Source organism: Neolamprologus multifasciatus, chromosome 6, assembly GCF_963576455.1.
Source record: "Neolamprologus multifasciatus chromosome 6, fNeoMul1.2, whole genome shotgun sequence".
Lineage (NCBI taxonomy): Eukaryota > Metazoa > Chordata > Actinopteri > Cichliformes > Cichlidae > Neolamprologus > Neolamprologus multifasciatus.
The window spans coordinates 1590833-1616636 of NC_140444.1; the positions used below are offsets into that span (position 1 = coordinate 1590833).

General features: G+C 45.0%; 2 protein-coding genes across 10 annotated transcripts in view; one reads left to right on the forward strand and one right to left on the reverse strand.

The window, feature by feature from the left end:
• LOC146516113 (uncharacterized) overlaps positions 1-816 on the forward strand; it is a 28821-nt gene extending 28005 nt beyond the window's left edge. For all 9 annotated transcript variants that reach the window (XM_085161965.1, XM_085161962.1, XM_085161963.1 and 6 more), the window contains one exon: positions 147-816. In XM_085161965.1, the coding sequence (XP_085018091.1) occupies positions 147-196 (50 nt within the window). In that variant the 3' untranslated portion in view covers positions 197-816. The remainder of the gene's footprint in view (positions 1-146) is intronic.
• LOC146516114 (STE20-like serine/threonine-protein kinase) lies at positions 403-25537 on the reverse strand. The gene is made up of 18 exons (XM_085162014.1): positions 24830-25537; positions 23196-23360; positions 17816-17864; positions 17415-17564; positions 14862-14934; positions 14555-14749; positions 14337-14418; positions 13502-13633; positions 12375-13103; positions 12166-12296; positions 11903-12026; positions 10681-10860; positions 7475-7604; positions 6593-6717; positions 4450-4641; positions 4245-4370; positions 4052-4165; positions 403-2232 (listed from the first exon to the last, which is right to left on the reverse strand). The coding sequence occupies exons 1-18, from the start codon at positions 24977-24979 to the stop codon at positions 2086-2088; spliced, it is 2994 nt and encodes a 997-aa protein (XP_085018140.1). The 5' UTR covers positions 24980-25537; the 3' UTR covers positions 403-2085.
• Positions 25538-25804: the final 267 nt, after the last annotated feature.

A 25804-nucleotide genomic window follows, 5' to 3' on the forward strand; every position in this document is an offset into this window, starting at 1 on the left:
CTTTCCTGACTCCTGACAGAACTGTTTGTTTTTCTTTCCACAGTCTGAAAAACGCAGAATTTTGACTGAAATGTTTTTGTGGGAACGATTTTCTTTCAGTGACTTTACAGTAAAAAGACTTAACTGAAGGTTTTCTGCTGTTTCAGGAGAATTCGCAGTGACGAGTAAAAGGAGGAAGAGGAATGCTGGTGTTTGACGCCTGAGCTGCTGAAAGTCGTTTCCTGCGTTTCGCTGGTGTTTTAACTGTAAATGTGTTGAAATCAGGGACGTCGTATTGAATTAGGTCATCTGTGGTAACTTTACCATTTCATGTTTTACTCATCAGACCAACAAGTATTTTATGTTTTTTGGAGTTTGCGTTTCAAGTCTTGGGATCCATGTAAAGAACGAAACAGCACAACGTTAGAGAGAAAAGTTTATTTACATGAAAATGAAAATCAGCATTACAGGCCTTCTAAAAACTATACATGTTATAAAATGTGATGTTTGTTTTATAGTCAACATTCAGAAGTTAAGAACCAGAATTTTGTAACTGTTTGTGGTGGACGATCAGCTTTCGTACATAAATAACTGCTGAGGACGTTTTGTAAAAGGTGCACAGCACTCCTTCACTGAGTTTAGTTTTTTTGTACATATGATATGAAACACCTTTGACTAACTAATAACAGCCAATCAAAGAAGATGAGATGATCAAATGAACCAATCAGAGGAGGAGATGGCCTAAACCAGTCAGGTCCAATTTTTTTATAACATTACATCAGATTTAATAATAATAATAATAAAAAAAACTGCAAAAAGCTCATGTTGTGCATTTTTTAATAAAGAGCCGTCGCACCTCCTCGATAACTGTTAATAAGCTTCAGAATTCCTTCAAAGGCAGTCGCAACAGGTATGCAGGGATCCACGTCTGTAGCATTAAGGCTAGTAGCTAAAACAGTGTTACAGTCTGAACCTGCTGAGCTGCAAGTGGCAGCAAAAATACAGACGAGGCAAATGTGAGGTGTGATGGAGTCATGTGACTTTGACTGATCTCTCGGTTAAGATCATCTCCTCGTGCGCCTCGGGACTATTTTCTACAGCAGTCACTTTGTATCACTGTGCCTGTGTGAAGCGCCTCCATCAACGAACCTGCCGAGGACGACAGGTGGTGAGCAGAGAGCTCTGTGAAATCAATAGTGGAGGAGTGACAAACACCCAATATGGAAGAAAATAATTTGAGAAACAGGCGAGAACGTGAAAGTCAAATCTGTGTGAAGCAGAAGTGCAGACGTGTTTGTGGGGAAACGTTTTAAAACAAGAGCAGAAATAATCCAGAGCAACACGAGGAGATGACTCTGAAGGGAAGATCGCCGCGTCACATCATCGTCCGGTTATTTGTCTTAAAAACTGCCGTTTGTATTCCTTCTTCATCCCTGAATATCATTCCTACAGACAACAACAAGGAAAATAACCCGGCTGACGGGTGCGTAAATGTTTTCCACCTGTCGCCACAGTGACTTCCTAACAGTCTCCACCCTCCTCACAGGGTTTGTTCCTAAACAACTAATAGTCTTGAGCTCAAGACTGAAGGCATTCTGAAGAAAAACCTGCAGTAAAAAGTCCTAAACGCTGCATTAAAGTCATACATCAGATCACGAGCTAAGGTTCTAGCACACACAGATATGTACGAGTTCATCAAACGTCATCAGCCCTTCGACAGGAGGCTCCTCTTTTATCTGCAATACATTCTCCTTCATCATCACTTGATACTTACTGATCTTATTTATTCAGATTTAGTGGTAAAACTAGTTTTCATCATTTCCTTTGTGCAAAAATCTAAACGGGAAAAACGTCGAGCAGCAAATAAAAATTGGGAATTAATTGAATTTAAATGCAGACACTCTGCAGGCACTGCACTGTTTAGAAAAATACTTCAGGAAGGTTGGACTGAGCGCTTCACACGAACTCTCCTTCAAATGGATCCTGATAGAAAACAGAGGAAAAGTCTGTCAGAGGTCAGAGGTCAAAGGCAGCACGGCTCAGTCTTCACCGTCTCCGTCGGCGCATCCGTTCGTTTGTCCGTGTGTGTGCAGACGTCGGTGTCCTCTAGAAGCCGGTGGACTGGACGCTGGGGATCGGGTAGAACTTGGAGATGCGGGTCTGGGTGGAGGGATTAAGGCACTCCGACTCGCCGCTCATCTTGAAGAACACTTCCTGTTCCTGCAGCTTCCTGGCGAACTCCTCCTCCAGCGCCTGCAGAGCACACACATGGAAATGCTTCAGTTTCCTTCGTGTAATGAGCCTCAGGTAAACTGTGGGGTCACCTGACTGAGGTGATACGACCTTGAAATCCTTCCTAAAACACATTGTTAGACGTGACGTGTAGGGCCGGGCGATATATCGAATCGATGTATCGCGAGTTTTTCCACGAACGATGGTTAAAATGACGTCTTTGTAAATATTGAGTATAGGTTGCCATGCAAATATTAAGCTGTCTGCGCATAATTCACTGTGAGTTTTGTTTCTCCCACACACTGAATTAATCCCTCCTCCCAACCGGAAAATGCTCTACCCGGCGCACCGAGCTGAGCATGCGTGTTTATCCTTCCACACAGGGACAAACATGGCGACATCGGGAGTCGTTTGGATTTCAGATGTCGAACAAAATGCAATCATTTGAAAAGCATGCCGTAAAACTGTTGCCACAAAAGGCAGCAGTGCCAAGTAATTATTCCAGCGGCTGAAAAGTCATGCACTGCAACATGAAGAGTGTTTTAAACTCAGCATGTGAACGTCACAAAGAAACCAGCTGTGAAACGAGCTGCAGCAGCTATCAGCCACAGAAACGGCTCAGTACGTCTGAATCCACGTTATTGTGGGACAGAGGGTTAAACTGCAGCTGAGCCCTTTACGCACTGGGGCTCAAGACGTATCGCGACATATATCATGTATCAGGATTAGGGCTGCCACAAACGATTATTTTGATAGTCGACTAGTCACCGATTATTTTTGCGATTAGTCGACTAATCAGATCATCATCCATTGGACGTAAAACGTACAGATTATTGCACCAGCAGCATCTGCTCTTATATAACTATCATTAGCTTACAGCTGTAAGTGTTTAAGGTATGTGCTAACTAAAAATAAAGACAAGATGATAGTTTATTAAATTTTAATGAAATTTGCAGATTGTTTCGGTGAAGTTTAATAAACTCCTTGCTATCTAAAATATAACAGGACACCGGAGTAAATTCTGGAGCATCTCACACTTCTGATAATCAGCTGTCCGCTTGACGTTTATTCAGCTGTGTAAAAACTATGACTTTAATCTCAGCCAAACCGATTTACTCAGGAACAAATAAAATACTAAAAAAAGCCAAACAATAACATTTTTAAGTTATCTAAGTGACTTATATATCATGTTTAACCTGAGTAGCGAAAGACGGCGGTGGGTTTGAAAACGATTTGCGGGAGTCTGGTGTTCTCACGGCTCTAGTGAGCCTAGCCCCCGGCTAGCTATCGAGCTAGTGGGTAACAGACGTCTCCGAAAACGTCGGAGCGCTTTTGAAAATATGTGGTGTCTTGATAAACTGAGCAGATATTTGAGGTTTACACAGCTACATTCTCGCCTGAAAATATGTTAAACGTTTATTTTGTGACCCAGAAAGAATAATAAGAGTAATATTAAAACTAACTAGCTGCCGCCATTGTTGGAAACTGAGCTGGGCTGCGCTATGAATTCTGGGACACAGCTACTTCTTCTTCGGGGTTTAACGGCAGCTGGCATCCTTGTACATGCAGTGCTGCCATCTTCTGTTTCAGTCCGTTATTACACTCTTAAATCCTACTACTTATTCCTGCGTCTTTTGGGATCTTACAAAGCTTCAAACGACGCGTCGACTATTAAATCAGTCGTTGACGATTTTAATAGTCGACTAATCGTGGCAGCCCTACTCAGGATATAGCCAAATAAAACACTGCGATATTAGATTTTCCTCGTATCGCCCGTGATGTCGCCGCTCCAGAAGGTTCAAACTGTTCACCAGAAAACCTTTTGTTTCAGGGGCGTTACCTTCTTCCTGGGTCGCAGTTTCTCCCTCCACTCCTTCAGCTCCAGGCTGTGCTCCTCGTCCAGCTCCTTCAGCTTCTGGGTCTCGTGTTCGATCAGCAGGTGGCACTTCTCGTTCTGAAGCACAAAACAGAGTTACGTTGCTTTAGCGCGGTCTTTTATCAAACGGGACTTTGGCGTGGTTAACGGAGCCGACCTGCAGCTGCTGCAGCTCGCGGATGTTGGCGTCGCACTGGAGCTGCAGGTCTCTCATCTGGTTTTCGTGCTTCTGCTGTTGGTGCAGCCGCTCGTTCTTCTGCCTCTTCTCTTCCTGAGCTGCGAACTGGAGACGCGATTATTGACTAAAGGCTGGAATTCTTTGAGGGAACGTTTCGCTCTCCGGGCTGAAGGCGGCGGCTCACCTGTTTGACCTTCTCCCTCTCCTGCTCGGGGCTGATGATGGCGCCGGTGATGCGGAGGCTCTTCTTGAACATGGCCATGCGGGTTTTGGCTTCGCTGCGCTGGATCTTGGGCAGTCGGGCTTTCTCCTGCGTCTGCTTGTTCTTCATCTCCTCGATCAGACGCTGGTTGTAGCGCTGCATCTGCTCCATCTCCTGTTGAGTTAATGCGGTCGACGTGAAACACATTCATGAGGGTTTTCATTCAGATAGGATCAAAAGTAGCAACGAGAAAGACGACAAAGAGTTTTGTGCATCTTTGGCTGAAAACATTTGACAGGAAGCACAAAGAGAAGAGAGGAACAGGCTGGATAAAGTCACGAAGGGTTCAGCAGGACATGAGCAGTCGGCTCAAGAACAATCACTACACTCACTCAGCTTCTAACAGCTGAACAGGATGTTCAGAGGATTTGATGTTCAAAAGGCCAGAGTTTAGAAATCACTGGATTTAGTGGGAAGAGCCACTCGGTGTCTGAAGTTTTGTTGTGACCTTCAGCTCGGGCTGCTCGATTATGGTAAAAATGATAATCACGATTATTTTCACTGAGATCTCGATTATTTGACGATACTTATTTAACAATAACAATGTGTTGAATAATGACTTTAAAGATTGTCAATAATAATATAAAATAGTGCAAATACTGATAACAGTGCAAATGTTTGCAGTATAAGAAATAAATGTAAACATCTATGTTTAGTGAACTTTGCAGTGTTGCTCTGTGGTGCAGCTACGACACTGTAGCAAAGTTTACACACTGTGTCTACTTGATCCACGTCTGACTGAACCCATAATGTTTCCACACCACTGAAGTTTTTTTTACCTCTTTTCAACCAACAGCAGTCACTCTCCTCTCCAAATAACTTCTGCTTAGCTTTCCGAGCTTCCCTCGGGTCCTCTTAATCAGCGGTCCCCAACCCCCTGGGCCTCGGACCGGTACCGGTCCGTGAGTCGTTTGGTACCGGGCCGCGAGAGTTGAGGCTCAGGTGTCAAATGTATAGTTTTCAGGGTTTTTATCGGTTTTCAGCGTTATTTTGTTATCGTTTTTATCATTAACTCGGTTTTCCTGGGTCTTTTCACGTGTGTTATGAATAAATCTTCTTTTTTTCGGTACCGGTACTAGTTTTATTTTGTTGTATTTATCCGCGACACCTTAAAGGCCGGTCCGTGAAAATATTGTCGGGCATAAACCGGTCCGTGGTGCAACAAAGATTGGGGACCGCTGCTCTTAATTGTTGTGACATGTGTTCGAAATGCAGAGAGGTGCGCTCGATTCGCCACACGGAGCAGCGCGAGAGTAAAGCACGAGGGAGGGGCTAATAATCGGCTCAGTCATTTTTAATGATCGTTGAAAGAACAGATCGTAATCGAGATTAAAATCCGATTAATTGAGCAGCCCTACCTTCAGCAGAATTTCAGTTAAACTGACTCGCTCTTCATCCATCTGTCCATCCCACGGACTCTCAAATCTCGTGGTGATGGAGCCATTTTTCTATTGTTAAGCACTTTGTGCAGCATCGGCTGTTTGAAATATGCTATATAAATAAATTTGCCCTTGAATGCAGCTCGTGCCGACTAAAAGAGAATCAACGGGATCTGAAGTAGAAGTAAAACAGCTGAAGGACCGGCTGTGGTTACAGTGGCACGAGGGATCCTTCAATCCCACCATCAGACTGAGGTCTTTGTGTGTGGAGTTAGTGGGGTTAGGTTAACTGGTGACTCTAAATTGCCCATAAGTACAAATGTTTGTCTGTGTGCGTGAGCCCTGTGACAGACTGGTGACCCTGCCTCTCGCACTAAGACAGCTGGACAGGCTCCACCCTCCATGTTTGGTGCAAACATCCAGTGAAGGCGGAGGTTACCCCCACAAGACGAGCCTGACGAGCCCCAGGAAGCATCTGTCCTCCTTTATTCCTTTTTTCTAATAACGGTGTTAAATCATCAGTTTCTCTTACACAAACCTCGAGTCAAACACTTTAGCTTCTCGACCGAAATGAAAAAACATCAAATAACTAAAAAGTGACTCAATCAGGAGGATGTGACGATGTTTCTCTGTGCACGTCTGAGGTCACCTAACAAACTGAACCAGCAGCAGCATCCGCGCCGTACCTTCTCGTGTCTCTTCAGCAGCTGATGCCTCTGCATGAAGTACTGGTCCTTGAGCTGCTGTTTGAGCAGCTGGTGTTTCTCCTGCAGATGGCGCTCTTCCAGCTCCCACATGGCGGCCTCCCGTGCTGCACGCAGACACAGATCAAAAGACAAAGCTGAAGCACAGAGGAAGCTTTCGCAGGCTGAACGTCTTCACTACATAAGCAGCTCCAGACCTCAGCGTTAACTTCACTAATGACGGTTCACATTTGACCTCTGCTGCCAGCCGGCGCTCGCTCTGAGCTCCTGGAGCGCAGCTGCAGCCTCCCGTGACCTGCATTTCTGAGAAGTGTTATTTGTGCCGCTCCTGGAATATTAATCGTGGGATTAAGTCCCAGTCTGTGCCAACGGGCAGCCGTCCACCTCGCTCCGACTGGAGGGGGTCACGGTCAGAAACCTCAGCTTTTATATTCTGAGGTGAAAACACCTGCTAACATCAGTCTGAGTGTTTACAGTGTCGGCACAGCAGGAACCGTCTTTGTTGAGTCGGGTTTATTTTATTTATTTTATAAACAGTCATAAAAACTAGAGAAACACTGTTTGGGGTGGGGGGGTGCAGCTTATGGTCGCAGTGAGACCTTCAAGGCTCAGCCATACGAGTGATTTCTGCAGTTATCACAGAAATCCGAACCATCTGGGAACTCAAACCCAGACGTAATCTGCTTAGTTAAGTTTAAGTACTACGTTTAGTTGTGCTTATCATCATAAAACAGGAAGTATTTGTTGCGGGTGGGACGAATTTAACACTGCGCACATGACTCAGACAAGCAGACCGCGTTGGAAAAGACTAAACCTGTTTTTCAGTTTTAAAGTCCATCCTTAGATGGCGATCTGAGCGTTTACCTCGGAGGAGCTGCTGCTTGTGGTTGAGGCAGTCTCTCTCGATGGTGGCGAGCTCGTGTTTGTGCTGCTGGATGATCTTCTTCAGGGCGCTGTCCAGATCCTGCTGCTGCTTCTGCAGAAACTCCTGTTCCTGGATGAGCCAGATTAGAGATGATGTCAGCAAATCACAGATCATGTGATCATTATCCAAACGCTTAAATAGGGAGCTTCACATTCACACATGACAGTGAGCGTGTGTGTGTGTGGGTGGACGGGTATTAACATCTTCATTGGGACCAAAAATTGGTAGTTTACTATACTTGTGGGGACAAACAGCCCTCGAGCCTCATAAGTTTGAAGGCATTTTAGTGTCAGGGTTACAATGAGGTTATGGTGCAGGGTCAGGGTCATTTTTAATGGTTAGGGTCAGCAGCCAGGGAAAGCATTATGTCAATGAGATGTCCCCACAAGGATATAAATACACTGCACGTGTGTGTGTGTGTGTGTGTGTGTCACAGGCTAAGTGTGGTTTGAACTGATGAACCAGACACTTGCAGCTGTCCTTAGAGGACACTTCACCTGCCTGTCACATTAATCTGACCTACTTGGCCCTGTGAGCAGAGAGGAGATGATCTTTGACTCCAGCACGGTGACACACAACAGCCAAACGTCTGAAAATGAGCTGCTCTTAAAGGAAACACCCATATGGTAAAGATATTTATATAAATCTTATAAAGTTTATCTGTCTGTGTGAAACTTGTATGAAAAGCACACAAGAGTGAAAACAGATATAAGATCCCTTGAAAAATTATATGAAACTTGTATGTTTTGGATACTAACAAAATCTATGAAAGTAATGAGAAAGTTCCACTTTCATGAGTAAATCATAGAAGTTTTTACTGTTTCTTTTCCATGTGGGCAGAGCAGACATATTTATGTCTTTATCAACACAGCAGACTGCATTTCATTTTGAGCAATGAGTGATTTTATTTCATGCGTTTGTTTCAGTTCGCTCGCTATAAACGAATAAAACAAACTAAAAAATATTTATGTGAAGTTTTAATTCTAATCCAGATGAAAGAAGAGCTTGTTAGTGCCGTTTCCTGTGTACGATACTTTACATGCACATCACATAATCAGCTCCAGCTGTTTTTCCCCTGAAGTCTAGTTTTTCGTGTTTCCAGTTAGAGTTCGTTTCTCTGCTGTTACTTCGAGTAGCTCTTCTTCGTCTCTGAAAGACACAGAGCTGTGACGTCCTGACGATTGTCTGCTTTACTAACTGGAGTCACTAAACTGGGCCTTTCCACTAGGGGTGGTTTTGATTATCGATTTATCGATTAAAATCGATTCTGGCTTGGATAACGTGATATCGATTCATTAAAATCCTGAATCGACTTTTTAATATTAATTATTTTGCCCGAAACGCCAGAATCTCAGGTTAAACCTCCCAAAATTTCTACAACCACCAAACATTTAAAACAGTAAATGAGAGCAGGAACACGGACTCTGCACAGAGACGTAAACACAAAGCTCGACCCGCCGACGCATCAGAATCAGTGAGATGTCGCCTTTCTCACCCGACGGCACGGACACGGTCGGGGCTGAAAGCCGACAGCTCGCTGACTCTGATGTTTCGGCGGGTCCACGCTTTGTGTTCACGCCCTTTTTGCGCCGAGCTGCAGGTTTTTAGTTTTGCTTCCACCATGATAAAAATCACACGTCATGCACAGCTCTCTCTCTCACTCTCTCTCTTCATAAACAGTTTCCCGTCTAAAAATCTGTTTTCTTCATTATTCGCTTGCTTGTTACGCACAAGTCTACCGTTGCTTGCAGCCTGTCGGCCGACGTTTTTTCCTTTTCAAAATTATGCAAAATTACAAAACACTGTGTCTCTAATCAAACCTCTGTAACTTTGCTCTGCTTCACTTCAGCAGCATCAGGTCATGTTCATGTGTTGATTAATGGTTTTCTTTCGTTTCTGATCTACTGCAGAATATTTGTATAAATCCCAGACCAGGAAAATCACCTTCATGTTTTTCTGTGTTTCATCCTCAGTTACTTTGACACAAAGGCTGTGATGCTCACACCTTTGATAAAGTCTCACAAGTGTCAGCTTTCTTTTTATAAATATAAAAATATGGAAATGTACTGATGCGTGATCTGAATTATAATATTTCTGACTGTCTGAGGCAAAATTTCCCAGATTCAAATCGAATCGAATCGATTCTAGAAATCAGCGACGATACCCAGCCCTACTTTCCACCATGCTGGTGCCTCCTGGTTCATTTTTAACTGAATTACAATTTTTTAAACACATTATTACTGTGACTGCACGCCTGTTAAGCTCAGGTTAGCTAAAAACATGGCCAGCTTCTTGCATGACAGCAGTTCTCTGTATGTTGTCTGCAGTGCGTGACTTGGTGCACCGTCCTGTGATGGAAGTGTTCGCACAGATTAAAGTCCAGCCACAGCTGAACTTTGGACTTTGAGTCGTAGCCGTCGTTTCATCACGTTCAGATGTTTGGATTCATTTTAGAAGATTTAAAACGTTAAATACAGGAATTTACAACAAGTATTTTTGCCTGATTTGCTTTTCCAAACAGTTTCAGTCGAGTTTTATTTAAATATTATAAGATGAAAGTCCAGAAATGATCTGAGGAGGCCTCAGTGACACAGAGCAATGTTCACTGACATCCTGCACAGCGTACATGAGGACAACTGAAAGGACTGAATCACACCGCGAGCCGCTCCCTGTGGATCGCAGCACTCTGAACCCGTGTCAGGTACAGGCTCAGGACTTCAAAGACGAAAGTCAGATATCAACTTTCTGTTACTTTTTTTACTTTGAAGAACAAGTTCAAGTTCAAAACAGCTTTTAAGATTTCAAACTCCACAGCAAACGGAGCCCTCAGACGGGCTTTAAGATGTTTCAACGCTTTGGAGAAACTCCAGCTGTGAGGAGCACGTGGAAATCAAATGAGAAAACGCTGCGGGTAGTTTAGGACTCGATGAGAAAGTAAATGAGAAGTGGCAGCGTAGACCGAGTTAACCCTCACCAAGATAAACACAGGTTACGCAAGCTGTTATAAGACAGATCAGAGAAGTGGGTGTGTGTGCGGGGGGGGTGGGGTGGGTTGCAAATGTCAAAACAAGCTGCTATAAATAGAAAGCTATCCGTCCTTCTGAGGGCTGCATGTGCAGGTGAAAGGCACGCAGACGTGTCTAACCTCTTTCTTGCGGTTCTTCAGCACGTTCTGGTACTTGGCGAGTTCTTTCTCCTGCTCGCCTTTGATGCGTTTGGCCTCGTCTCTGAGCCGGCTGGTGTGCTCCTGCTCCAGCCTCTCAATCGTCTGCTTCTGCTGCCGCTCCAGGTTCTCCACCTCCTGGTCGTACTGTCGCTTCTTACTCTGGAGGACAGACGGGAACCAAACGTGAGCGTATATATTACATATATTACTTACTAAACCTGCAATATTATCTGCATCAGATAAAAGAAACAAAAAACTATCAGGTGCAACACCTCCAGCAGTGAACTGAGCTTTTCCTGCAGCACCTTCACAGGAAGGGAAACAAGCTTTGCAGGTTCTGTGTTATTTCCCATAAACAGGTCGGGTGGCCTTCACAGAGGAACATCACACAGGCCAACTAATACTGTGCGACAAATTGTGACTCATTTGAATATTTTCTATGCTGACTATTAAAAAAAGCTAAATTTGACTTCACCACACAATGAGCTGGATTTTAAACATACAGGAGAAACGGTGATGAGACGCAAAAAGATCCAGATTCCTCTGCAGAGCGTGAGGAGTATCTGTCCTCACACAGGTGCCCACTGCTCACACACCACATATTTCACCTTTTCATCCAAAACTTTGGACCTTAAAACATCAGCCACCACTGAGCTGTTCGGCTCATAAAGCGAGCGTATCCAGGTTATCAGGCAAACCGACGTTCAAGCATGACTGCAGGTGTGAGGCTGTAAAATGATGTGACTGTTCAAACAGTAAAGACAGTTTCTGAAACACTGATGCAGGAAATCCTTCCTCGTTATGGGGAACTTGGTCAGACGAGGCTACCGAGTAAGGCCTAAACTTTAACTACTTTTCTTATAGTTATATCACGTTTAAATGCAAATTCAATTCAGTTATTTTATTTATACAGCACCAAATCGCAACAGTCGCCTCAAGCTGCTTTATATTGTAAGGCCGACCCTACAATAATACATGCAGAGAAAAACCCAACAATCATATGACCCCCTATGAGCAGCATTTGGCGACAGTGGGAAGGAAAAACTCCCTTTTAACAGGAAGAAACCTCCAGCAGAACCAGGCTCAGGGAGGGGCGGGGCCATCTGCTGTGATTGGTTGGGGTGAGAGAAGGAAGACAGGATAAAGACATGCTGTGGAAGAGAGACAGAGGTTAACAACAATCGGCCTACGAGAGACTGACCGTGGTCTCCTGCTCGAAGCGTCGGTAGATCTGCTCCTTCTGCTGCTGCAGCTTGTTGCTGAGCTGCTGCTGGGCCCTCTGCTCCTCCTTCTGCAGGAGACGCAGCTCCCTCAGCTCCTGTCGCCTGAGGAGGAGGGAGGATGTTAATCACGTGTCGTTTTTTTAGCTTAACGTCGGGCTGTGCTCTAAGCTGCCTGTATGACTCATTTTCATAATATTTGCATTAAAGCGGCGCCTGCCGTTTATGCAAAAGCAGGGACTACCTGAGGAACCTCATCTCCTCGTTCTTGGTGTCATTGTCTGTGATGATCTTTGATGTCGTGACGCTAACTTCCACTCCATCCACAATGAATTTGCGAGTCTTCTTCAGCGTCTTCTTCTGCCGCTTGGTGTCCTGAAAGACCCCAGAGGAGACTTTTTAGATGCCTGTGTGACATTTTTTCTCTGCGAGTGTGTGGACTGTGTGCGTTACCTGTATGGAAACAGATCCAGCCTCTTTTGCTTTGGACAGGAAGCTCGAGATGGACAGATTCAGGTCGACGCTGCTGTTATCTGCAGCTGAGCTGTTTCCAGAATCCGAATCTCTCTCTTTGTTGTCCTTCGCTCTGTCTGGCACCGTCTTCTCATCCTTCTCTGTGGGCTTCTCTCCATCCTCCTCCTTCAGGACAGCGTTATCTTGATCTGGTAGTGTCAGAGTCACTTTTAGATGCTTGTACCGATCTTCCTCTTCCTTCTCTGCTGGAGTGTTTGCTTCCTCTGTGATGGGCGTCTTTTCCCCCTGAGAAGCCTCAGTGACCTGTGAGCGCTCCTCATCCTCAGCTGTGTCCACCTCCTTCTCATCCTCCACAGCTAGTTCCAGCTGCTGTAGTTCCTTAGCAGGTGTCTCCGGCTCAGACTCTGGCGGGGTGACATCAGCCAGAGGAACTTCTTCCTCTACCGGCTTCTTTTCTGCCTCTTCATCCTTAACTGGAGTGTTTAATGCCTCCTCTGCAGGCTCTGCTGCAGCGGGAGCAGGAGCAGCAGGTTCCTCTACGAAGCTGGTGCTCACCACGTGGTTGGCCACAGGGAGATCAGCAGGTATGGGCAAAGGAAGAATTGGCTCCGCCTTCTCAGGGACTGATTCCAAGCTGGAGGGAGAGAGGGGGATCTTCTCATCCTCAGAGCTGCCGACGCTGACATCAGAAGGAGCGCGTTTATGACCCTAAAGAAGAAGAGGAGGAGGAAATGGAGACAAATTACTCACTGTGACCGTTCTTATAAACTGAGGAGCAGAATCTAAAGTCCAGGCTGCGTTAGACAACGTTGCAGATTCTCCTCCACAGTCGGTGTGATTGTGCAGACAGACTAACACTAAAAAGAAGGATGCTCACTGTGTTTCACATTAAAACTTGCATGCACCTCTTATCCTTTAAATGCATTTCCAAGTTAGGCACTTCATGCAAGCTGTAGATCAATAACTGCTTTATAACTGAAATAAGCTGCAGTTGCAATAAGAAATGAAACAGCAGGAAGCTCTTTTCTGGTATTAAGCTTCACGTATTTTTCACACCTACAAACACAGATTCACAGCACTGCAGCACAGGGTCCACATCCACTCACCAGACGTGCCTCTGTCTCTTCCTCCTCCTCTTCTTCTTTGTGCTCTTCTATCTCCTCGGTGACCTCAGCCTTCGCCTCAGCGATCAGCTCCCTCAGTGGCCTACTGTCCGTCACACTAGACACGAATGAATGCTGCTCGTAAGAAAGAAAAACAACAGGAAATAAAGACTATTTAAAAAAGAAGCACCCAGTTATTGGGAACATGTTGTGGTAAACTCTCCATTTTAACAAACTCTTCACAGTACATCAAAACAACCATTTCAGCTTTTACTCTTCACTCTTCTTCTTTCTTGCGGTCCGAGCGCAAAAACAAACAGATCAGCGCGCCTGTTCAGAGAGAAACGCTACAGCTCACCTTCCTCGGCTTAGAAACGTGCTGCACACATTCGATCGCCGGCCTGAGAATATGCAGCTTCTTTGATATCAAAACCTTCATCGGCGGCAGACTGCTATTTTGTATTTTTAAGCCCATTGAGCTCTTCGTCCGCACGGAACAATCCGTTAGCCTCGGCGTGCTCCGGTGTGCCTGCGTGCACCGACGCGTCCTCTCTGTGAGTAAGTGGCTCAGACGTGGCCGAGCACCTTAAACCCTTTGGAGAAAGAAAAGCCCGCTCTGCTGACGTCAGCTCAAGCACACGGGGATGAGCTTCGCTGGGACAGTCAGTCCCACGCCGAGCAGGTAAACAGATGTCGGCCGGCTTACGCTCTAATGGCAGGTGGGCCGTGGGTAGGGGTTGGAGAGGGCTGCAGCATGTAAGTGTGCAGGTGTGGGGCTTAAGGAAAAGAAAACAAGTGCTCAGCGGTTTAGCTGGAGAGATGATCGAAACAAAGGTACCTGCAGAAGCTGCATCGCACTCCATCTGTTGTCGATGTTCTTGTCCAGGCAGCGCTTCAGGAAATCACTAAATTCTGGAGACCTAAAGGTGGAAGTAAAATGATGCAGACTGCAAGTTACAAAGTTCACATTTACAGCCTGACGCAAAAATTATTTGTTTCTACAGTTGTGAATTTATTTATTTAAGTGTGTGTGTGTAAAGCAAAGCTGTGTTTTACCAGCGTGACGGCTGCATCAGCGTCGGAGGATCGGCCTTGGCTATTTTCAGCAGAACTCTCATGGGGTTCATCTCATGGTTTGGTGGCTCCACCTGTGCCATCTCAATCAGAGTGACCCCGAGGGACCAGATGTCAGCCTTGTAGTCGTACGGACGGTCCTTGGACGTCTCGCACATCACCACCTCTGGAGCCATCCTGGAGTCAGACACAAGAAGAAAAGAAATCTGAGCTCCCCTCTTTTTAGTGCTGATGTGAGTGTTTTTCAGTTTTTGTAAGTAAAAGCTTTTTTGTTTTACATTTGACTCACCAGTACGGCGTTCCAATGAAAGAGTCTCTTCTCTGGAGTGTTTTGGTGTTCCTGGCAGACACACCGAAGTCCGCTGGAAATCATGTGATTCAAGCAAAACCAGAAATTAGCCAGAGGAATGTCACTGTCATCATTTATTTTCCAAACGCAGCCTCAAAAGTGTTCAAATGTTCAAAACGGAAAGCGGGTCCTGAGAGGTTCAATCACAGATTTCTGGGCATAAAACCTCATTCTGCAGCTACACGTGCATGAAGGCATCATTCTTTGTATCGTGAGTGAGTCACGCTCATCTGCGTCCCAGCAGGCAGATGCACAGACACCTCTGTGTGTGTTATGTCACTGGACAAAATGCTTGCTGTGTGTCATTTCCCCAGTGACTCATCCCCGTTTAAGTCAGCGTCAGCGCTGCCTCTGCTGAGGATGTCGGCCCAGACGCTGAGCAGCTCCACCGAACAGCCTCTGCTGTTACAAAGGCTTTCCAATTTTTGGTCCCCACAAAGATATGAATACACGCTCTCACACACACACACACACACACACACACACACACACACACCTGTGAAACTGTTATATAACATGTTGAAGACTCTGAGCTTGGACAGGAGTGTGAAAGAACTGAACCAGGCACAGTCTTTATCGCAGACTAACAACTTTTGCACACACTTTTCTGATAGTGTGAATGTGGTGTGTTCTGAGTGGTGTGTATGGGTGTTTACTAGCTGACCTTTGCTGTGCAGCCAAACTACAGCTGACAGTTAAAATGAGAAGTCAATGAGGCTGAAAACAGTCCCTGACAAGTTAATCTGACTCAGCATGAGAACAAATCAAAGCGGTTTGAAGAATATTCCCACAGCATGGTAAGTAACCGTCAGCCTGTCATTTAGGGCTGCCACAAACGATTATTTTGATAGTCGACTAGTCACCGATTACTTTTGCGATTAGTCGACTAATCAGATCATCATCCATTGGACGTAAAACTACAGCTTATTGCACCAGAAGCATCTGCTCTTATATAACTATCATTAGCTTACAGCTTTAAGTGTTTAAGGTATGTGCTAACTAAAAATAAAGACAAGATGAGAGTTTATTAAATTTTAATGACATCTGCAGATTGTTTCGGTGAAGTTTAATAAACTCCTTGCTATCTAAAATATAACAGGACACCGGAGTAAATTCTGGAGCATCTCACACTTCTGATAATCAGCTGTCTGCTTGATGTTTGTTCAGCTGTGTAAAAACTATAACTTTAATCTCAGCCAAACCGATTTACTCAGGAACAAATAAAATACTAAAAAAAAGCCAAACAATAACATTTTTAAGTTATCTAAGTGACTTATATATCATGTTTAACCTGAGTAGCGAAAGACGGCGGTGGGTTTGAAAACGATTAGCCGGGAGTCCGGTGCTCTCACGGCTCTAGTTAGCCTAGCCCCCGGCTAGCTATCGAGCTAGTGGCTAACAGACGTCTCTGAAAACGTCGGAGCGCTTTTGAAAATATGTGGTGTCTTGATAAACTGAGCAGATATTTGAGGTTTACACAGCTACATTCTCGCCTGAAAATATGTTAAACGTTTATTTTGTGACCCAGAAAGAATAATAAGAGTAATATTAAAACTAACTAGCTGCCGCCATTGTTGGAAACTGAGCTGGGCTGCGCTATGAATTCTGGGACACAGCTTCTTCTTCTTCGGGGTTTAACGGCAGCTGGCATCCTTGTACATGCAGTGCTGCCATCTTCTGTTTCAGTCCGTTATTACACTCTTAAATCCTACTACTTATTCCTGCGTCTTTTGTGATCTTACAAAGCTTCAAACGACGCGTCGACTATTAAATCAGTCGTCGACGATTTTAATAGTTGATGTAATCGTGACTAGTCGACTAATCGTGGCAGCCCTACTGTCATTGCATTGATCATATTACTGATGTCAGCGTAACGGTGATGGGAACGACCCAAATACACCTTCCTGATGTGGGAGTCGACCTACAGCATTACTCCCTCCATCATCATCATCATTGACAATACAAGAAGATACTAAAAGCCAGAAGATATTCAACGAAACATCTGGATGGAGCTGCGCCTCTCTCTGAATCATAAAGATAAAACCACATTAGCAATGAAGCTCAAAGCACCAGCAGGATCGAAGGAGTTTAAAACAAATCTCCCTTTAGTTGTGACCATCTCCCCTCCCTCCAGAGACACAAGGTCATCATGTCATTACTGGCAGAAAAAAATCCGGTCAAATTTCTAGCAAATATTTGTGTTTCTGGAAAAACCGTCAGAACAAGCTGCACAGAGTCATGTGAACATCCAAGATTCTTGTATTAGAAAGATTAAAAAGAGGAAAAATCTAGATGATGCCATAAAAAACAACAGTTTTCATCTATGTCAGACTGAACTCATGATTTCTCATGAGAAACATTTAAGAGCACAAAATCTTTTTCCGTTCTTCGGTTTCTCCCTCTCCACTTTAAACATCAGTGAACTGAGGCTCTGAGTCAGAGTCTCGATCCTGGACTGTTGTTGTTAACAGCTGGGTGTCACTTGGCCCTTACCCAGCTTGACGTCACCGTCCAGCGTGAGGAGGATGTTGCCGGCTTTCAGGTCTCTGTGGATGATTTTGTTTTCGTGGAGGTAGACGAGCGCCTGCAGAGTCTGCCTACACACCACCCTGATCTGAGGCTCTGTCAGGGGTCTCTCCAGCTCTGCGGGGAAAGGGTGAGGGGGTCACACGAAAGCACATTTACAATTCCTCACATACTAATGCAACCTAATCATAGGTGGTAACGAGGGCTCAAGCTGCATTTAGTGTCTTGGAGAAGAACGCTGTAACATGTGGGTGGCCTGCTGAGAAATGTCTCAAGTTTAAAACTGGCTCTTTTCCCTTAGCTGGTTGGCGCTGCCATGAGAGCAGCTTTCTTTAATGTTATAACCCAACGTGGGAATGCTGACTCACCGAGCATAACAGCATCCACGGCCCCTCCTGCACAGAACTCGATGAGTATCTGCCGACACGAGGAAAGAGAAGTGTGAACACATGCATTTGTTTATGTAAAGCACACGGTGTACCATTATGTGCAGAGAGGACAGCGCTGCAGAACATCTCCAACAGAGTGCAGGTCGTTGACGAGGTGGTGGGCTCCAGTTGAAACTGGTCACCTCTGAAATCTGCTGTGAGCCTCTGGAAGCTTCTCATCAGGGGTCCACATAATAAACATTGAGCCAATGGCCCAGGGCCAGCAAAAAGTATGGTGGGCAGTTTGACTGAATTTCCACAACTCACAGCTACGTTCACCTGTGCAGTAGGGCTGCCACAAATGATTATTTTGATAGTCGACTAGTCACCGATTATTTTTGCGATTAGTCGACTAATCAGATCATCATCCATTGGACATAAAACATACAGCTTATTGCACCAGCAGCATCTGCTCTTATATAACTATCATTAGCTTACAGCTTGAAGTGTTTAAAGGTATGTGCTAACTAAAAATAAAGACAAGATGATAGTTTATTAAATTTTAATGACATTTGCAGATTGTTTCGGTGAAGTTTAATAAACTCCTTGCTATCTAAAATATAACAGGACACCGGAGTAAATTCTCGAGCATCTCACACTTCTGATAATCAGCTGTCTGCTTGAAGTTTATTCAGCTGTGTAAAAACTATGACTTTAATCTCAGCCAAACAGATTTACTCAGGAACAAATAAAATACTAAAAAAACCAAACAATAACATTGTAAGTTATCTAAGTGACTTATATATCATGTTTAACCTGAGTAGCGAAAGACGGCGGTGGGTTTGAAGCCGGGAGTCCGGTGTTCTCACGGCTCTAGTGAGCCTAGCCCCCGGATAGCTATCGAGCTAGTGGCTAACAGACGTCTCCGAAAACGTCGGAGCGCTTTTGAAAATATGTGGTGTCTTGATAAACTGAGCAGATATTTGAGGTTTACACAGCTACATTCTCGCCTGAAAATATGTTAAACGTTTATTTTGTGACCCAGAAAGAATAATAAGAGTAATATTAAAACTAACTAGCTGCCACCATTGTTGGAAACTGAGCTGGGCCGCGCTATGAATTCTGGGACAGAGCTTCTTCTTCTTCTGGGTTTAACGGCAGCTGGCATCCTTGTACATGCAGTGCTGCCATCTTCTGTTTCAGTCCGTTATTACACTCTTAAATCCTACTACTTATTCCTGCGTCTTTTGGGATCTTACAAAGCTTCAAACGACGAGTCGACTATTAAATCAGTCGTTGACGATTTTAATAGGCGACTAATCGTGGCAGCCCTACTGTGAAGCTAGCTGAAGTGGACCTGTAGTCAGGGTGAAGGCCTCGGTCACTGTAATGAAGACTGTCTGGGAACAATGTGACTGGTTGGAGAAGGTTTGCTGGCTGTTGCAAAGAGGCTGCTATACTAAAAACCTCCCTGTGACTGCACTGGTTACCAGCAGGTTGCTGCAGGTGTCTGGAGTTTGCATGGAACACATTGATAATCGCAAACTAACGATAAGCTGCAATGAAACTTGAAAAAGTGTGAGCAGGTGAACATTCCCAAGAGGAGTCTCCATTTCTGCTTTATGTCACAGTTTCCTCCTCCGATGTGAGGAGTTTGAAGTGAAGTGAAGAGGCAACGATCACCTCTGTGGGATCAACTTCATGCCAACAGCTCCCAGCAGTGCTGAAACAGGTCCAGCCTGGTTCTGGTTCAGACTTCCACGCCCTCGCCGTTCTCCCAGGTTAAACGGGGCGGTGTCCAGCCTAGTTTATGGTCACACTTAATCATCTCTGAGCTTCACACAGGATGAAGATGAGATTTCCTTCTGCGTCCTCACTGATTCACTTTGATGTTCAGATAGTTTATTGGTTAAGGTTGATTGTACATTAACAGTTATAACATTATTAAATCCCAGGACACTGCTTCTTTTTTAAATATGACGACGTCACGGAAATTTTATTCTTACATATAAAACTGAAAGTTAAAAAAATAAATAAAAGCTTACATTTACTGTAAATGACTTTGAGGAACACCTTCATGGCCCAACAGACTCTGGCTCAGAGAAATATTACTGGAACATCCACTGTACACATTAAAAACACTCAGCAGAGCTCCTCCTCCTCCTCCTCATCATCATCATGTACCCTGATGAAACCACTGTGAGAATGAACGCCGCCTCCTGCATGAATGAAACACTCTGAGCTCTTAAAGGCATTTGGGAGCTTTGAGTATGGCTGCTGATGTAAGAGGATTGGCCCAGTTGGGGCCACATTGTGGAAAGGCTTCACACAGCTGCTACCTAGCCTGCTTAATCGCTATCTTTCCAGACCTTATTCTGCTAACAGGATTATCTCTGGGCACAGAGGCTCAGGTAGCAATGAGGATGATGTGCAGCAGGTAAGACAAAGCATCTGGAGCGTCTTTTGTGAGCTTAGCTCAGCCATGTGGCGTGACGTTCACTCACACACCTGCGGGGATTTGGGGAACATTTGGCTGAACGCCACACCCACAGAAGAGGAAGTAAAGCTGCACTTCTGCAATTTTGGAAACCATTGAGAAACTACTTGCGGTTGATCCGTTGGTTATGGCCCAAAACTTTTCACACAGGGTCAGCACGAGGTTAAAAATGGAAAATCTTTCAGGAAGTACAGAGGAAGGGGAAAAAAAGACGGGTTGTAACGTGAAGTTTGAACAGCCCTCCAAGACAGCTGAGCTGTTCAAGACTGCTCCACTTCCCAAAACAAAGCCCTCACAGGACACACAATGCCTCCAGTATCAGAGCGGTCTTGTGCGCTCACACGCACGGTTCTCGTGTTTCTCTGTAGGAGTGTTGTTGTTTTAGTGTGTCCGCTATCACACAATGGTCCTCACAGTCGCGGCGGCGCGGAGAGGAATCGTGGGCCAGGGCTGTGGCTTCCTCTCCTATTTGTTTATTTGACACATACATGAATGCATGGAGAACTGCGCACCCGCATACTTTCTAATCCATTCATGTGGCACAGAGAGGAAGGATGTGATCTCACCTGCAAGTTCGAGGCCGGGAAGCGGCACAGAAATCAAAGCAGAGCCTCGGAAGTGTTCAGTTTAGGCAGCGCAGGGAAAGAGAAACAAAGGTCAGCAGGTGGCATCGATTCACGAGGCAGTTATCAAGAACGTCACCTGCCAGCTCCTCCTGGGTTCATGTGGGATGAAGCCTTTCATCTCCACCTCCTCTGTGCATGAATGTGGCACCTGTTCAGCACCTGACAGACATCAGCCTCCATCAGGCGGCACTTCTTGTTCACAGGACAAAAGGAAGACAAGGGCAGAACGCTCACATGTACAGGTCAGCGTGAGCGCTTATGAAGGCCCAATCTTCCTTTGAAATGTTAGTGCAGACTCACATTTCCTGATTTAAATCACACGTGCTCGAGCTGTTTCAGTATGAATTTATACATTTCAGGCTTGGTGCAAGTGGCAGGCTACCTTTTGATTTGTGCAAAAAACCTTGAATAATTTTCCTGTGACATCACATCCTCACAGGAACGTCGACTTTCAAAACCACCACAGTCGTTCAATCGAACGCAGCCACTCCGTTTGTTAGAGTATGGCTATATAAGCTCCAGAGCAGCTCAGGGGACGTGTCTGAATATTTTATTTGGATTTGAAAAGCTCCCAAATGACTGAGGTGACCCTGCAGCCACGATAGCTGCAGCAGGGCCGACCAATACTGAGGAAAGGTGCTTCAACGCTTCCTTTATTACCTCTTGTTGTATATCTACCATCTGTTAATGGAAACACACAATCATAATAACTGACAAGTGACTGAGTTCATCATCAACAGGCTGCAGCGTTTCAGTGGCTCTTGTGAAGTTGTTGCCTTATGTCAGGGGTGTCGAACTCCAGGCCTTGAGGGCCGGTGTCCTGCAGGTTTTAGATCTCACCCTGGGTCAACACACCTGAATCAAGTGATCAGTTCATTAGCAGGCCTCTGGAGAACTTCAAGACATATTGAGGAGGTAATTTAGCCATTTGAATCAGCTGTGTTGGATCAAGGAAACATCTAAACCCTGCAGGACACCGGCCCTCGAGGCCTGGAGTTCGACACCTGTGCCTCATGTGCTATAAATAAAGAGCGCTGTTTAGTGTAACCCAATTTGCATTGGTTATTGCGCTCGTGCACACACGCACACACACAGCTTAACTTAAACTTCAGTGCTGACTTTGCGCAGTTCCTATGATGCAGTCTAGGTAAGAGCTTCCAGTGTTTATACTTGTGGTGCGCCTGCTTTGCTCTGCAATTTGAAAGCCACTGGAATGCTAGTTTAGTTAGCAGTGAGGGTTTCTCTTCATCCTTTTCCTGAACGTTCTCTGCTCGTCTGAGGCTGCCTGATAACTTGGCTGTTCATTTGTCATTAGTGTATCTTTGCAGCCAATGCCATCGTTGTTCCCTTATTAATGCTGAGGATTTCTTGTTCAGTCTTTGTCTCTGCCAGAGAGTCTAAGAAGCTGGGAAAGAAAGCGACAGGACTTCTTTCAAGACATGTAAAGAACTCCAGTTTACTACCAGGACCTGGATGACTGAGAACCTACGCAGACTTTAGAGAAGCACACCCATCAGCTACAGCTGATTATTAACGTTTGCCTGACTTTAATCACTTCAGATAGCCAACAGCTTCCTTCAATGTAAACGATTTGAGCATCAATCCAGCCGTCACCAATGACGTAGGAAATCTTAAAACAACTAGAGACAATATCGGCTCTGATAATCAGATGATTCCCAGTGTCATACTAATGCACATTTCCCCCCTCCAGTACTCTGCATCAGTCATGTGACTGAAAGCTATGAGTCCCCCTCACAAGCAGCACATTTATCCAGGAACATGGCCTCAGCCCTCAGGCTACAATCACGTGTGCTGTCAGCACGTCTGGAAAGCTCATCAGTGTTTACAGCATAAATCAGCTTCTATGATGTGAAAATACCTAAATGGGTTTTTTCACTGGAATTATAAATGTCATCAAAACACTCATCTGTGTTACATAAATAGCTGGGGAGAAAACAAAGGCATTAAATATGAGCTCATATCATAAGCGGATGGATTATAAACCAGTATGATGATTAACAGCACTTTAGGCTCTTAGTTTCGGCAGCTCGTGTGAACTTTGGCCGCACATTTTGATAAGAAAACTACAGCAGTGAACACTGGAAGAGCTTGCACCGACAGCACGCAGCAGACACGGGTGTAAGTCCTGAAAGCTGCACTGACATATAACCGTCTCTAATTTGTGATTTGTATTGGATCCATAATCCCCCTCATTAGGCAGTCACACAGTGATCACACAGCACATCCTTCTACTCACCCACAGTTTGCTCTCGTAATAGAAAGCATCGAGCAGTTTGACAATGTTTTGGTGGTCGCAGGAGGCGAGGATGTCAATCTCCACCATGTAGTCCTCCAGCTCCTCCTCAGTCTTTGTGTCAATAACTTTGGCTGCAGCGAGGATGCCCGTCTGCTTGTTCTGAGCCTGTAAGATTAAAATATTTTTAGAAATTATGAGAACAAGTAACTTTCCACTCCTCTAGACACTTGTCCGAAAGACTCAGGAGGTCAGAGGTGGTTTATATTAGATCTGAAGTGCTGTTGACCCCAGACCTCAGAGAAATACCTCAAACTGAAATCAATGGCTCAACAACCAACAAACAAACACTGGGCTGTGCTGCAGGTCTGAAAGTGTCAGCAGAACATGTGACACGTCTCGCCAAAGTGGAAAACTCTCCTGTTTGTTTTGGCTTCTCTGCAGACAGGAAGCTCTCGATGAAGTCGCTGTTGCGATATGGGATTCAGCCACTTCCTGGTGACCTGAGAGCCAAACACTGATGCACCCCCTACAATATACTAATACTAATCCATTCTTCAGAATGGAGAACTCGTATTGCTCTGAATCAGAGTGCGGGTACTGCCCTGGTGATGTGATGCATAACCACGATGGCCCAAAGCCCAGACGTATAAACATAAAACTGCAGTTTACCATTTGTGGATCTCCTGCAGCTCGACTCTGAAGTGCAGCACAAACATGCAACAGTTCTTTGGTTTGTCTTTCAACAGAAAACAAACATAACTAATCTGATCATTTAGGACTTTAATCCATCAAAAAAGACACAGCTTTATTCATATCTCAGGACTCTACAGCATTAGAGAACACGGTGATGGTGTCTGACAGAAAAAGACCTCCAACTGAACCTGGATTATGGAGGGGTGGCGACTTTATGCCCTTTAAAGGTGTATAATATTAAATGTGCAATACATATGAGAACAGACTGATGGAAAAAAGGTGGGGAATTACTTGACATGGTCAAATTTCCATTATCCCTGCAAACTCCTGTAAAAGGAAGTTTGGAAATTTACAGTTAAAATATCACAACAGCATATAGAAATATATAGATGAGGACAAAATAAGTGATGAAAGGCTTGCGGGTGAAATGCTGGGAAACTAGCAACCCTGGGGCTGAATGTGGAGGAAGATTAGGCTTAACGTAAGTATGATACACTGGCCTGAAGTCTTGGGTAAATCCAACTATTTAAAAGTCTCCAAATATAGCATCCGGCAACAAAGGGGGCAAACAGAGCATGCAGACTTCCTGGCGTTGGACTCCTGTGTGATAATATTTACTGTCTCTCATGGTAATGAGGCTCCAGCTAGGATCAAATCAAACCACGGATCTAAACATCCAAACAACCGAAACCTGTCAGCACAAGAGCATCAAAGCAGCACTCTACCTGACACCATCTCTGCTGTTACAGAGCAGGTGTAGGGGCAGGTGTAGGGGTGGAAATGACTGAGGTGGCCCTGCTGCTGGCAGGGTGCCCCCAGAACCAAGAGTTCATGCGAGTGGGAAAAACACAAGACACTCCAAAGGAAACAGTATCATTAAACCCGAGCAAGAGACGTGTGGCACAGAGCAACGAATGGGTGATGGGGCACAAAATGCCTACCTTGAAGACTTTTCCAAAGGCTCCATCTCCCAGCTCACCGATGATCTCCCAGATCTCCTCCGGGTTTTCATCCCTGCGGACGTGCTCGTACTGTTTCTTCTTCTTCTCCGCTCCCAATTTGAATATTTTACGAAAATTAAAAAACGACATCGTGGTTTATTCTGCTGGAAAGTTCCTGAAGGAATTCAACTTTAACAGAAGTATGGATTCAGCGTCGGTCGTTGGCTGATCATGTGTGTCATTAGTTATAACGACTATGAAGGCTTTTCTCAGACCTAGCTTAGCCTTTGACACTGTTCTGGACGGTCCACTGAAACGCGCTTTCTCACATCACGGGTCATTGTTAACGCCTGAAAACACCAACGGATCACTTGGACGTCTTCTAGTATTTAAAATTCGTCCAAAAAATATTTTCTGTTGCTGTAAAGTAATAAAAGTGTTACTGGAGGCTCGTCGTTGTTCCAACTCCTGGCGACCCACTGGCCCGACAGCCCTGCGGAGCTCTTTCTTCTGCCAAGAGACAAAAAAACACGGGATAAGAGTCCTTTAAAATGACCGAGTCGCTTTCCACGGAGTAATTCATTAGTTTCCTTCAGGGTATAAAAAACACGTACAGTTGGTCCGTGTATTATTATTCGCTAAAACGGTTAAAAACAGTCATCTTTCCCTGGTGTGGGACGGCTTTAGTAATCTAGCGGATTTAGTGTCTGTGCGCGTCCACGAGTGCGCGTGCCGGTGGTCTTTTCTTTCCAGCTCCTCGCGCCTGAAGGTTGGCGCGCGGATTCCGGTCTCCTGCTGCCCCCGTCTGTCCCAGAGACCGATCACAGCTGACGGTTAAACGGTTCCCGTGCTGCATTCCCACCAGGAAAACAGCCGACACACCCAGCTTTACTCAGTCGTTGTGGTGTCATTGCGTTCAACGGTCTCTGTCATTTCTATAAACAGAACAGTCGGGGTTCTTTGTGTTCGTGGAAC